Raw genomic sequence first — 13,674 nt, 5'->3', positions numbered from 1 at the left:
GAGGTTGGCCTGACTGTTTGGACCCTATAGTCACATGGGAGACCCAGATGAAGCTCCTAGCTCCCAGCTTCAGCAAGACCCAGCCAAGTCTATTGTTTTTAGAAACAAGAAGAATGTTTGGTGGAGTGTGGCAGACAGCCATTAGCAGGGATGGAGGGAGGGGTCACCAGAGCCACCTGCTGACCAGGCCCCTGGGAAAGAGAGCCACAGCCCAGCTGCCAATCCCCTCCTCCTCATCTAGGAGTCGGGGGAGGGTCCATGGGTCCCCAGGGGAAGAGCCTGAGGATCCCTGGAAGGGATAAGGCTGGGAAAGGGCCCAGGTACCCTGTGGTTAGGTTGGGGGTGGACACGCAGGAAGGCTGGGCCAAGGGGACACAGGAACTCCACACTGACCCTGCAAGGTGAGTCAGCCTACAGTGACCTCAGGTCAGACGCTGAGCTAAGTGACAGCTGAGACAAGTCATGCCTGATCCTTTATTAATAGCAGTGAAAAACATTCCTACCGGGCCACTTCTGCATGTGTTGCCACGAGGCACGGACCCAGGCAGGAAGACACGCTGCTCCTGTCGCTGGACACACACGCAGGCATGACCATGATACAGGTTCCACAGAAGGGGGCATGGAGAGGCACACTGGGATGGGCACCTGTGCCCAGCAGGGGATGGCAGGGCCATTGTGACAATGGGCCCTGGCAGGCTGGACAGAGCTAGGGGCCAAGCAAGGTGGGAGGGGAACTCATGGAGCAGCCGCCGCCCCAGCCTGAGACCTTGGACAGATTCAGGAGTGCAGGGTGGCCGGGCCCAGGCCCGAGCTGCAGGTGGCGCTGCTGGGGAGGGCTGGGCTGCACTGCAGGTGCCTGAAGACCACGTTCCCCACGGCGATGTTCCCCGCAGACAGGTAGTTGCAGGCGGCCTCCTTGATGCTGGAGCAGCCTTTGAGCGCCAGCCGGTACTGCACGGCGCCTGTGGACACAAATGGGGCGTAAGTGTCATGATTGGGCCATGTGGCCAGACAGCTGCATGGCCAGAGCTGTGGCTCTGGGAAGAGTGCCAGCAGCTGAGTGATTTTGTAAGCATAAGACAGAGGCACCTGAACACAGTGGCTGGGTTGTGAAGCCAGAGGGCTACAAGGCCAGGGCCATGGGCCATAGGCTCCCTTGTTTCTCGAGGTGCAGAGTATCCCAGCCCAAGAGGAACTGACATGTGCCCTCCTCACCCAGGCTGGGTCCAGACCCCATCCCTCTTTGCCCTGAGTGCCGCCTGCCTCTGAACCCGCTAAACAGGAGCAAAGGAAGCCAGAAGGAACACAGAGTGACTGTCTTGTCTGTTCAGTGACCACTGAACACTAAGCTGGCATGGTTGGTAGGGGAAGAGGAGCAGCGGTTCCTGCTGTTGGTCAGCACCGGAGGCCAGGTCATGGTACCGGTGAGGTGGGAGCCTCTGCTGTGATTACAAAGGAGCATCCAGCTACAGAGAGACCCCTGTGGGGCCGACCCTGAGGAACCCCTGACCACAGGGAGGCCTCGGCCCCCAGTGCCCATCCATGTCCCCCACGCACTGAGATCAGCTGTCCTGGGGACGTGCCCAACTAGAGCTCCTTCTGCCTGCCGAGGTTTAGGCAGAGGCTGGGGGCTGTTCACTGGAGCTGCCCTTCCCTGCAGGACCCTCTGCCTCCCCACAGCCAGGATGGCCACTGAGCGGGTCTTGACTGCTGGGTGTGGAAGGAATGGGTATGTTCCCTTCCAGACCCCACCCGTGGAACTTGCCTGCCCCTCACCCAGCAGGCAGGCCCTGGTAGCCAGGAGGACCAGACCAGCCATGCCTGGAGCCTGGTCACAGCTGCTGCATGGCAGGGGTTGCTGGCCCAGGGCCTGGTGCTGTGGTATGGACCCTGCCATGTGCTGTGGATCCACCGCTGTAGAGGATTGGGGAGCTGGATGTGATGTTCTCTGCCCGGCCCAGCTGCCCTAAGTGAGCATCTCCCATGATCAGTGGGGAAGGAGAATGCAGGCACACAGAAATAGAACGGCCATGCCGTCACATCTGTGTGAGAACAGCCACAGCTCTAGAGGGGAGGCCCTGGCAGGGCTGAGAGGGCGGGGCAGGAGGTCAACAAGGCAGGACTACAGCAGCTCAGGACCAGGAGCCCAGAGCAGGCTCTCCCTGCCACAGGCATCCCAGCCTTACACCTTGTCATGCCACCCAGTTCTGGGTTAACCCAGCTCCTAGCATCCCTGAAGAGACTGAGCCCCAACGTACCGCCAACGACAACTTCTGCATAGAGGTCGATGCACTGCTCTCCTGCGTTGCACGTCTGGGGTGTCCCAACACAGGAGGTGACGTTAGATCCTAGGCAGGCAGGACACTGGGTGTTGCCGCTCCCACTCTCTGGGAAGTCTGGGAGGAAAGAGTCTCACTCAGGACACAGCACTGCCCAGGGACGGCAGGCAAGCAGGGAGAGCGCGGGGGTGGACAGATCAGGTCCCAGCTATAAAGTTTCCCCAATCACAGCTACTCCCGAGGACACAGATCTTCCCTGGAGCACAACCACTTTCAGCACGTCTGTAGGGTACAGACTGAGAGGACAAAGGGAGCCCTTTACGCTGAAGCCAACCCTCAGCCAGCACCAGACCCTGAGTGTTCCTGACACTGCACCTGCATCTCAGGCAGGTGCACACGCACACACAGGGTTCCAGCATGCAGGGCTTCCAGACACAGCAGCAGCTCTAGAGCATGGGGCAGCACCCTGAGCCCTGAGGCTCCTGCAGGGCTCCTGAGGTCAGAGCCTCTTTAGCGACAAATGAGAACCAACTCAGCCTGAATTTCTGAGTGGTGAACACTCACAGGGGGAGGCACATGGACAATAGTTCTCTGGGGTCCTCAGCCCCTTTGCAGACTTAGAGTCTTCCCAGCAGTGCCGAGGTCCCAGGTCTGAGAACTGCTGAGGAGCCCACATGCCTCTCCCAGCCAGAAAGGCGTCTGACCCAGCAGCCAAGACTGCTCTGGGGGTGCCTGTGTCCCATCGTGGGGCCGGATCCCAGTCCTGGCTCCACTCCTGACCCAGCCTCCTGCCCACGTGCACCCCGGGGAGACATCGAGCGCTGACTCAGGTCCTAGAATCCACTGCCCCATGTGCAAGGCCTAGCCTGCGTTCCCAGCTCCTGCTTTGTCCTGGCCCAGCCTCCAGCGCTGTGGGAATGGGGAGTGAACAAGCCAGGGAAGACTCTGTGTGTCCTGGGCTGCCTCTCTGCCTCTGGGGTCAAAGGAGAATCTGGAATGCATCACCAAGGCTCCCTCAGCCTGTAGAGCTGCTGCCTGTCCCCGCTGAGCAGGCCGTGCTGGCTGTGCTGTGTGCCCTGGCTGCTGTCACTCAGGGTGAGTGTCACTCATGTGTCAGAGGAGGGCCTGGCTGGAGGAGTCCCCTGTGGGTGGGGAGCACAGCGGCAAACAGAGTAGGTGGGCTGAGAGGAAGCAGCGAGGTAGACTGATTGCAACACCCACCTTCAGCAAGTGACATGGCACTGCAAGTCTCCTGGGAGCAGTGGGTTGTAAACCAGGCAGGTTTCTGCCCAGTCACCCGGATAGCAAAACCCAAAGACGTGCCAGCCGGAAGTCCTGAGCAGAACTTCTCATGGTAACTTTTGAGCTCTCCATCTACAAAAAGGTAAAACACAGACCGTTAGTCCCAGGAACGAGAGATTGTGGGGAGCCTGGGGACCCTGAATAGCTGCTGCTTCTGGCAGGAACAGAAAACACTATGCTTACTCCATGCGGACTTAGACGTAGTTCAGAGGGCTACCAGTGAGAATCAAGCCGCTCCTCCCTCAGGCAGCCCCACCTGAGCAGGGCAGCACAGGAAAGGTAGGAGAGGCCCAGGCAGAGGAGAGAGCTGAGAAGTGGGGGCCAGGTGACATCCAAGGGTGTCACCTAGACCACCTGTCAGGTTCCGCCTCCCCAAGAGGAGAAGCAGACAGATGCACCTGCTCTGCCTGGAACTGAGCCTAAGCCCAGTACAGTGTCTAGACTAGGAATGTCCAGGGTGGTGCTATGTGCCCATTTAAATGTCCGTCTAGGGGCCAGCCTTGTGGTGTAGCTGCTGAAGCCTGCGTTGTCAGCATCCCTATGGCTTGGGTTCCTGTTCTCACTGCTCCTCTTCCAATCCAGCCCCTGCTCAGGCTGTAGGGAGCAGCCTGGGGCCCTCACCCACGTGGGAGACCTGCACGGAGCTCCAGATCTTACCCTGGCTCGGCCTGGCACAGCCCTGGCCTCTGTGGCCATTTAGGGGGTGAAGAGCACATGGGAATTCCTCTCTTATTCTACCTCTCTTTGTAATTCTGACCTTCAAGTGAAGTAATAAATTTTTTTAAAATGTAACTCCAAGTGAGTCAGATTCTAAATGAACTTCACTGGTCATCCTAGCTGTACTCCCAGCAGTGCCCAGTAGGCACCCTTTGGACACTGTCCAGGACAGCACTGGCTCCCATGTTTCCATTGTTCCAGAGAGAACCACCAGGGGGCACATGTGCAGTTGGTGGAAATACCAAGAACAGGAGGACAGCTAAGTGACACCACGAGGACACAATCAACGGAAGCCAGAACAGGACAGCCTTACACCAATGGGTCTACTTCTCCCACAAATCAGACTCAGACAAGAGAGAGAGAGAGAGAGAGAGAGAAAGAGAAAGAGGAAGATCACAGATCTGGTTAAAAAAAATTAATTCCAACATTTAAAAAAATGCCAAAACTTTGTTTTGGTTTAAATTTGCATACATCAGTGGTATCGCAGCATCACAGCATCTGTGAACACCTGAGTCTTACGATGACCCAGAATTAGAGGAACTGCAGCTGCCCGTCAGTGTGTCAGTTACGACAGTGTGGTGGCTGTGTCTTACTGGAAGTCCTCAGCAGAGACCAACAGTGAAGGGTCCACAGGGAAACTACAGGGGAAATGGTGTGTGTCTGTTCTCTGTCTTGCGGAGAAATTGAATTAAAGGCTTCGCATATTTTGGTGTAAAACTATTTAAAATCCAAGAAAAAGAGGACTTCACTAAGTTCATGGACATCACATATCATGTCAGAGTGTGCTTGTGTCTCAGATGAGCACGTTCCCTTGAGCACACGGCAGTGAAGGCGGCCGTGCTGAGCCCTGCTGACACGCACCTGGTACACAGAGCCGCCACGCTCCCCTTCCTGCTGCTCTGTGTGCACATGTCCCTGAGACACGTGTGGGAGACCTCGAGCTGTTCTCATGCCAAGGGAAAGAGCAGGGGCACAGGCCCAGGGCTGGCGGGCTGCCCTCGCTGACCAAGCCTCCCTGCCCCCGAGGAGGCTGCTGAACGAACCTCTTCCTCTCGCCAGCCCCACCTCTCTCCTGCTCCCAGGGCCAGGAGCTGCTCCCCCCGGAGCTACCTCCATGGCCCCTGTCCTGGCCCAGCTGGCATCATCTCACTGTCCTTCCCACCCAGGTTCCTGGGGTGGGGTGGCACACAGCCCATGCTTACCTACAGGCCAGCTGGCCGAGGAAGTGCAGCAGCTCCCGCTGGCATCTTCAGGGCATGGGCTGGGGTCAGCGTTACAGTCGGGTGAAAATGAGTAACATTGGGCACACTCCAGGGACTCTGTGGAGACAGCTCTCGTGGTCCACACCCAGGGACACTCACAGGACAGAGCCGACGTCAAGGTCAAAGAGGATCATGTCCCCACCTTCTGGCGACCCCCAAACTAGATGGCAGGACAAAGAGCGCCCTCATCTGTTCCCCTTTCCACAGTGGGGAGGCCCAGCTGGCCATGAGCTCACAGGAAGCACCGGGGAGCCTCCCACACCCCACCGGCATGAGGGATAGACCCTGGGTGCAGGAGGAAGGTCCTAGGGGCCCACACAGCTTCTCTCACCTACAGCCACCACGGTGAGCGCGGCCAGGAGGCCGAGGACCAGGATGCTCCTCATGGCGCTGGGGCTGACTCTCCTGAGAGCGGGGCCGCGAGCCTGGAGCCTGCAGACACAGGGAGGCAGCCAGGTGGGGGGCAGCACGTCACCCCCACATCAGCTAGGAGTAGGAGCGTGGAGCCATGACGTACACCCTGCCCTGGTCCTGCCCCCAGGCCACCCTCCTTCACAGTCCTGGGAGTTCTGTATGCCACCGCTGCAGAAGTGTCACCCACGGGGACAGCCCGGGGCACCTCCTGGGGAGCCCCTCTCCGCAGCGTCCGTCTCCCCTAGCATGTCCCCTTGCATGTAGGGACTGTGTCACCACATGCTCTGGCACACCCCTCTGAGCACCGGCTCCTTCAGACACCTGACGTCCGCGTCCTGGTGTGATTCACCTGCTAGGTGCCACATCATGGGATTCCTCTGCTGTGTGCCTCGTGTGATCCATGTGACATGTGCTCCCTCGTGTAACCCCCTGACATGTAACACCTCATGTCACTCACCCTGGATCACTCAGGCACTGAACCAGCACCAGGGCAGAAATCGAGCCCTGGCAGGGTCAGGTAAGACTCCCAAAGTCTAGGTGTCCCTTCTGGGAAGTGTCACAGTCGGGGCCTGTGTCCCTCAAGGTGAGCTGACACTGCCTCCCTGCAGAAGATGGCTGGCAGATCTGGCCTGGACACAGTGGCCGCAGAGCTGGGTCAGAGGCCACACTCTGATGGCCTGGGCTCAGCGCAGCTCGGAGAGCCCCTGGCTGGCCTGCCCTGCACTGACCCCTCATCCTCACTTACTGTGTTAACCGTGGTCACAACCACATAGACAGTTAAGGTCAAGTTCACTGGCACTCAGGGAAGGGTCATGTCCTGTGCCAGCAGTCCCACTCCCAGGGCACAGGAGCCACTCCTCTAGGGGTGGGCACGGGCACCAGCACCCATTGCAGAAAGCCCCTGGCAGGCTGCTGTCCTCGGACTTCTGTGGGGGCAGAGCCACACTGCCACACGCCCACTTATCCTGCTCCAGACCAGAGTCCAGCGGACAGGGAGGAGCCCACCTTCCCTGGGGAGCTGCAGCCCCTCCCAGCTTACCACACACACCCCCAACACACCACACCCATGCTATACACATGCATGTCACACACGTGCCACACAACATATTCACACCAATCCACACACAAACCACACCCCACGCTCCACATACATCCACACTATACACCCATGCCACACATCGTATCACATGGATACAGCTACACCATATACACAATACACACACCTCAGCACCCACACATGTGTGCACACAGCGTACACAACACATGCATCCTCTGCATACACGTCGTATGTACATGTTATCCACCACACCAGACATGCATACCACCCGCATCCCATAACAACCACGTGCTATACCAAACCACAAACACAGCTTGGTAACCCCCACACAGTGCACACACCAGGCACACCACATCACTCACCACCCGTGGTGGGTTCAGGGGGTGACCCTGTGGTGGGTCCAGGAGCTGACCCCGTGGTGGGTCCCGGAGGTGACCCTGTGGTGGGTCCAGGAGCTGACCCCGTGGTGGGTCCCGGAGGTGACCCTGTGGTGGGTCCAGGAGCTGACCCCGTGGTGGGGCCCGGAGGTGACCCTGTGGTGGGTCCCAGAGCCCTTACGACCTCCCAGTGGGTGAATGATACAGGAATGCTAGGGGTCGAGGCAGGGCCCATGCGGATGGCCAGAGCACCTTCTCTGTCATTCCTGCCGCTATCACATCCTCTCACTGGGACTTTGCATGGCCTGGTAGGGCCTGCTATGACAGCTGGCACCTCCCACACAGGGGAGCACACTGCAGAGGCTGTGAGGGTGCAGCACCCACAGAGCAGCCTGCAAGGATGACACAAAATACACAGCACATGTGAGGTACACACATGGACAACTGGGCATGCACAGGTCAACAGAGTGCACACAGCCCACACGGGTGACACTGCACACACTGTACACACCACACACACCACTACAGAACACATGGGTGACACAGCACATACTACACACACAGCACACATGGGTGACACTGCACACACACAGCACACACATGAGCAACATGGCACACATGGGCAGCATGCACAGGGCACCCCTGACAATATAAACACAGTACATACATGGACAAAACCTCGCACCCTACGCACATACAGCACAGCACATAGAATACACAGAGGGCACACGTAGCTCACAGTGGAGTGACATCAAACCACGTCCCAGCCCACATCGTCCCTTCACTGCAGAGCCCGTTCTCCACACTGCTGACAGCAGAGGACAACGCCAAGGAGCAGCAGCCACCACAACGTCCCGTCTACACAGCAGCAGGGCAGGACCTGGGCCGGCCCTGGGTCCATCCTGGGTCTCGGCCTCTACCAGGCTCAGCCCCGGCCTCGCAGCCCCTCACCTGCTGGATCTGGCCTGAGATGGTCCTGAGGACAGTGGGTCCCATGGCAGTGGATGAGGTGCGAGGCACCTTATATAGCCCATGGCCACACCACCAGAAAGGGCGGCTGCCTCCCAGGGAGGGGCCTCTGGCTTCCACACTGTGCCCTGCCGCCCTGCCCAAGGGCAGCACATGGAATATTAACCCTTTGGCAGCTGAGCAGCAGTGTTTTACACTGCCAGAGTCTAAGGATTCCTGTTGCCCTGGTAAAGACCTACTTTAACTGAAGCGCCAAGGAACTGGTAAGAGGCCAGTGGTGCTCACTGTAGGTCACGGCCCAGGAAATCAGTCTCATATGGCAGCCTGTTCACGACAAGCCTCCCAGAGCAGCCCCATTTCCAGGAAGGAGATGTGGAGGCACCCTGCATGGCAGGCTCAGGGCTCAGAACAGCCTGGGAATGAGACTCAGGTCCCCCGCAGCCAGTGTGCTCACCTCACTGTGTTTCAGGGAGCAACCCCCTCTGAGGGTTCCCCAAGGTCCACTGTTGGGCTAGCAGTCCCAGAAGGCCAGGGGCTGAGGTCAGTCAGGGTCAGACAAACGCTCCCAACCAGAGGGAGGTCTGGCTCTGCCTCCAGGCTGTCCCCTCGTGCCCCCAGAACCGCTCCCCGGGTCCAAGCTCCCAGGCTTGGACATCGGGCATTGCTCGGGCAGCTGAGGAATTCTGCTTGCTGGGATCCCCACCCATTCCACTGTCACCCACCCACAGTGTCAAGAATCCACAGTGGGAAGAAATAAGATGAACAAGAAGAAACTATATGGGGCTAACACAATGGCATTGCAGGCTAAGCCTCCATTCGTGGCACCAACATCTCATATGAACGAACACCAGTTCAAGTCCTGGCTCTTCCGCTTCTGATCCAGTTCACTACATACAGCCTGGGAAAGCAACGAGGGGTGGCCCAAGTCCTTGGGCCCTGCATCCAAGTGGGAGATCTGAAAGAAGTTCCTGGCTTCACTCTGAAATGTGCTCACTTGCTCACCTGGTGCCTGTCCGTGTCATTCTCCCGCATAGAGCTGGACAGACAGAGGAGCCCTTTGCTCCCCCCCGTGTTGGCCAGCTGAAAACAACCACAGTTAACACGTAAACAGGTGGACAATAATGAGTAAACAAGTCAAGTGTGATGGAGGGAGAGGCAGATGCCAGGGTGAGGTGGAGGCAGGCATGGCGGGTGGGGCCCTTACCTGTTGGTGAGCAGGAACTGGGAGGAGGGCACACAGCAGCTCCAGAAATAGCACCAGGCATGAGCAAAATGGGCTCAGCAGTTCAGAGACCAAAGTTTTATTGAAGATGTAAAGGTTTATGGAAGAATTGCAAGGCCAGAGGGATAGAGACGGACGCCCTTCCTCCCACACTGACTCCGTGGCCTGGGCTCAGTGAGCAAAGAGTGCAGGGCCAGTGGGTCACAGGGCTCCAGGGCCACCGTGTCCTCCTCAGGGAAGTCAGGGATCACAGCATGGGGGGCGTGTGGCTGACTGCTTCCTCGCCGTGCACATTCGAGCCTATTGGCCACTGGGGGTATTCCTGGGAGTGAAGGCTTAGGAAATGCTCATTTCCATTCCTTGGTCCTTACCTGCTCTGTGCCTTGGACCAAAGTCCCCCGAGCTGTCCCGGGGGCAGATCCCCAAGGGAGCCTCCTTCCAGCCGAGTCTCCCATCAGAATGACTCCTCTGAGGTCTCAGTCCAAGTTCCAGTCTGTTTCCTGGAACTGAAGCACAGTCATTGGGATTGGGAAGAGGCTGTGCGTGGAGCCGGCGTGAAGCCATCACAGGGCCTGTGCAGACCACCTCGCGGGCTGAACACGGTCACAGGGGACGGAGGAGCAGGCAACAGCATCCACGGCCTTTCCCCTCCAAGCAGGCCCGTGTTCTAGGCAGCAAGTTCTAGCCTGGGAATGAAAAAAGCAAAGAAAAAATTCACACCCAATAAAAATCTCAAAAATTTGACTATAGGTACACAGCAAACGAGGAAGGATTCAAAAAAATTGTCTGGGATGCAGTAAGAACAGCATGTGGGTGAACCATCAGACTTGGCACCCGCTTGTCCCACCCAGAATTCCATGTGAAGGAAACTCAATACCAGCTGGACACACCCAGAGCTCAGGCTCCCCTGCCCTGGTCCCAGCTGAGGGCTTTGGTGTCTGGCTGGCAGGGGCTTCAGCTGGCATTCTCCTCCCCACAGCTGCCTGCTGCACAGCCTGACTGCGGTACAGGCTCCCTTCCTCGGGGCACCCACCATCTCAACTACTAACAAAGCAAATGTGAAGAGCTTAACCAACGAGGCTCATTAAAATAAACATATCCAGGCATATGTAGTCCAGAGATGGAATGCATTAAACCAAAATACATATGTTAAAATTTAATAGAATAAATTTTTAAAACTTAGGGGAGAATGTGGTTCATGGCAATAAGTAAGGAGAAATGGCTACACCAAGGTCAGATTAAAGGAACCAAAAGTGAGAAAAGTGCGGAAGATGGTGTGTCCAGCTGTCTGAATTCCCTCCGTGGAGCCTGCTCAATGTCAGCCCCACAGCATCTGAATTCCCTCCGTGGAGCCTGCTCAATGTCAGCCCCACAGCATCTGAATTCCCTCCGTGGAGCCTGCTCAATGTCAGCCCCACAGCATCTGAATTCCCTCCGTGGAGCCTGCTCAATGTCAGACCCACAGCATCTGAATTCCCTCCGTGGAGCCTGCTCAATGTCAGCCCCACAGCATCTGAATTCCCTCCGTGGACCCTGCTGAGCTGAAGACCTATCCACATGGACATGTTCAATGGACCCTGTCCCATAAGAGGCCTACACCATCTGAACACCCTCCATGGACCCTGCCCTTTGTGAGCCCCCACAGCATCTGAGTTCCCTCCATGAGCCCTACCCTTGTGGCATCCACCAGTGTTCTCTTGGTTCTGCCTTATTTGAGTTTGTGACCATCACTTGCAGGCAGAGGGACACTGACCAACCTGTCCCCATCTTGGCTTCTGCTCATCCATCAGTCATTCTAGGAGATGTGCAATCCCCCGCGGTTCAGGCTGAGGTTCCCTCCCACCTCCCCCTGGAGTTCTCCCTGGGAGATAGGCAATCCCCCCAGCACGCTCCAGGCAGAGGCTCCCTCCCCTGGGGTTCTCCTGCTCTCACAGCTGCTCCTGCACCACTCCTACACACTTTACAACCCACGCTAGGGTCTCAGCCAAACCAGCGCTCACAGCAGACAAACATTCACCCAGAAGCACCGTATCAGGCGTGGCTGCTTCTAGAAGGTTTTCAGTCACGAAATTTGCCTCCATGAAGGACAGGATTATTGACCAAAGCTGGTACTTAACAGTTTTGCTGGCTTGGTGCATGTGTGACACTAGGCACACAGTGACATCCACGCCCGTCTTTGACACAGGCCTATACACCTTGATGAGGCAGGTGTGACCGATTACACCAGCAGCAGTTCTGTCTACCATAAAAGTCATTATCGCTTTTGTTATTTCATACCTTTTTGCCTAGGAGACGTTCTTGAGCAGGGAAACTTGTCAAGGTCAAGACCAGAGGACAGCAGGTGGGGCTGGCACCCAGGGATGGAGGATCTGAGATGGGGCAGTTCCCTGAGCACTACCTGAGGCCCAGCCCCGAAGCCCTGCAGTCCTCCAGCCCTGCTCGCGGTCCTGGGCAGTGGCCACAGCCTCTGGACTCCACCCACCACTTCTGACATGAGCATGTGGCTTCTGGGTGACCCTCCTGTCCAGGCCATCTGTGGCCGCTTAGGCTCCACCTCCTGACCCAAACCTAAACTCGGGGCTCCGCAGGTCCCATCTGGGTGGTCCTCCATATGCCTCAGATGTACCCTGGGTTCTCTCCAGGACCTCAGAGGTAGGACTTATCTAGGGGTTGCAGGCACCTATGACTCCCACTAGCATCTCAGATCCCCAGCTCAGCATGGCTGTGGCACCCACAGCTGCAGGGGGAAGAACCCGGATGGCAGAGAGCACACCTGGAGGGCTCCGGCAGGTGCTCAGGGCCCCGGCGTCCTGGCTTGCAGCCTGTATTAGGAAGCTATAAGCAGCTGCAAGGAGCACCAAGGACAGCTGTCCAGTGTGGCCCTGGCACCCACTGCAGGAGGAAGCACACACAGCAGGGAACACACCTGAAGGACTCCAGCAAGTGGGACTTACCTAGTGGTTTCCAGGCTCCTCTGACTCCCACTGACATCACAGGTCCTTGGCTCGGCAAGGCCCTGGCACCACAGCTGCAGGAGGGGGCATACCTGGAGGGCTCTGGCAGGTGCTCAGGGCCCTTGCTGGTGTCCTGGCTTGGAGCCTACGTTAGAAAGCTGTGAGCAGCTTCACTGCCTAGCGCTGGGCCTCAGGGAGGAGCTCTGAGGACGGTGGGCCGGCACAGCTGGCCCAGATCCTCTCCTGTCCAGGCCCTTCCCACCTGACTCCCTAGCTTGACCCGGAAGGGTTGTGACAGTTCAGGGGGATCTAGTTCTGTTTGCAGAGGCTCCACTTCCTCCTCCACCTCCCCTTGACCTAGGCCTGTTCTGGGAAGACATGCAAAAACCACCTGTCCTTGGCAGGGCAGGGCTGGGCCACACCCATCAGGGGCCAGGGTCAGCCCAGAGATCCTGCTCCCCGGGGCCAGAGCTGCTGCTGACCAGGGTCAGCCCAGAGATCCTGCTGCCTGGGGGCCAGGCGTGGGCACCCAGAGCCAGCCCAGTCCAGGACCAGGGTCCCCTGAGTGCTCAGCTGTGAGTGCACCTGGCTCGATGCTGATGGGAAGACCAACCATGACCTGGCTCCTGCCCTCTCCCCACGGGAACAAGCAGGAGACCCTTCATCCTCCTTGCTTGTCCCCAGCCTTGCTCTGAGCAGTCCCTCCCTGACCAGCCAGAGGATCCCAGCCGAAGTGTCTCCAGCCACTGCCAGGCTCAGCCCCTCTCTTGTGTCCTGGCCCTGCCTCCACACAGCTCCCACTCCTCTCTGGCTGCAAACCACAGAAGTAGAGTCAAGGGCTGTAGCGTGGAGCCCTCTCATGGTGACCAGGAGTGTGGATAGCACATGGGAAATAATTGGCCATGCTCTTCTGTGTCCTCCACATGGGTGACCATCACGTGCTGCTCACAGGGTGCACCTTGGCAGGAGGCTGGCTCAGAAGCAACACTGGGATTCAAACCTGGGCCCCCCAATGTGGGAGGTGGTGTCCCAAGAGACGGCTCAGTCTGCTGCACCCCAATGTCTACCTCCACACTGGACCCTTTTCAGTGGAAGCTGTGGATGCTCATGGCTCCCCACAT

At 57.9% G+C, this 13,674-nt stretch overlaps 1 protein-coding gene and 1 long non-coding RNA gene across 2 annotated transcripts; both read right to left on the bottom strand.

Annotated features, from left to right (window-relative positions):
* Positions 1-737: 737 nt before the first annotated feature.
* LOC131482647 (ly6/PLAUR domain-containing protein 8-like) lies at positions 738-8,406 on the bottom strand. The gene is made up of 6 exons (XM_058677689.1): positions 8,360-8,406; positions 5,892-5,992; positions 5,501-5,617; positions 3,501-3,653; positions 2,259-2,396; positions 738-962 (listed from the first exon to the last, which is right to left on the bottom strand). Exons 2-6 carry the CDS (start codon positions 5,944-5,946, stop codon positions 778-780), a joined length of 648 nt encoding a protein of 215 aa, XP_058533672.1. The 5' UTR covers positions 5,947-5,992; positions 8,360-8,406; the 3' UTR covers positions 738-777.
* Positions 8,407-9,655: 1,249 nt separating this feature from the next.
* Positions 9,656-12,919, bottom strand: LOC131482648 (uncharacterized). The gene is made up of 2 exons (XR_009247190.1): positions 12,554-12,919; positions 9,656-10,285 (listed from the first exon to the last, which is right to left on the bottom strand). It is a non-coding gene; the product is annotated as an uncharacterized LOC131482648 (long non-coding RNA).
* Positions 12,920-13,674: the final 755 nt, after the last annotated feature.

Source organism: Ochotona princeps, chromosome 19 (assembly GCF_030435755.1).
Source record: "Ochotona princeps isolate mOchPri1 chromosome 19, mOchPri1.hap1, whole genome shotgun sequence".
Taxonomy (NCBI): Eukaryota; Metazoa; Chordata; class Mammalia; order Lagomorpha; family Ochotonidae; genus Ochotona; species Ochotona princeps.
Note: the sequence above shows the minus strand (reverse complement) of the source record. Positions and strands in the feature narration are given on the sequence as shown.

Excerpts from the sequence above, each read along its gene's own strand:
- LOC131482647 (XM_058677689.1), bottom strand. The coding sequence starts at position 5,946 with ATGAGGAGCATCCTGGTCCTCGGCCTCCTGGCCGCGCTCACCGTGGTG. Across the intron at positions 3,654-5,500 it reads CTCGGCCAGCTGGCCTGTAG|ATGGAGAGCTCAAAAGTTAC; the intron begins GTAAGCATGGGC and ends ACCTTTTTGTAG. Across the intron at positions 963-2,258 it reads TGCAGAAGTTGTCGTTGGCG|GCGCCGTGCAGTACCGGCTG; the intron begins GTACGTTGGGGC and ends TTGTGTCCACAG.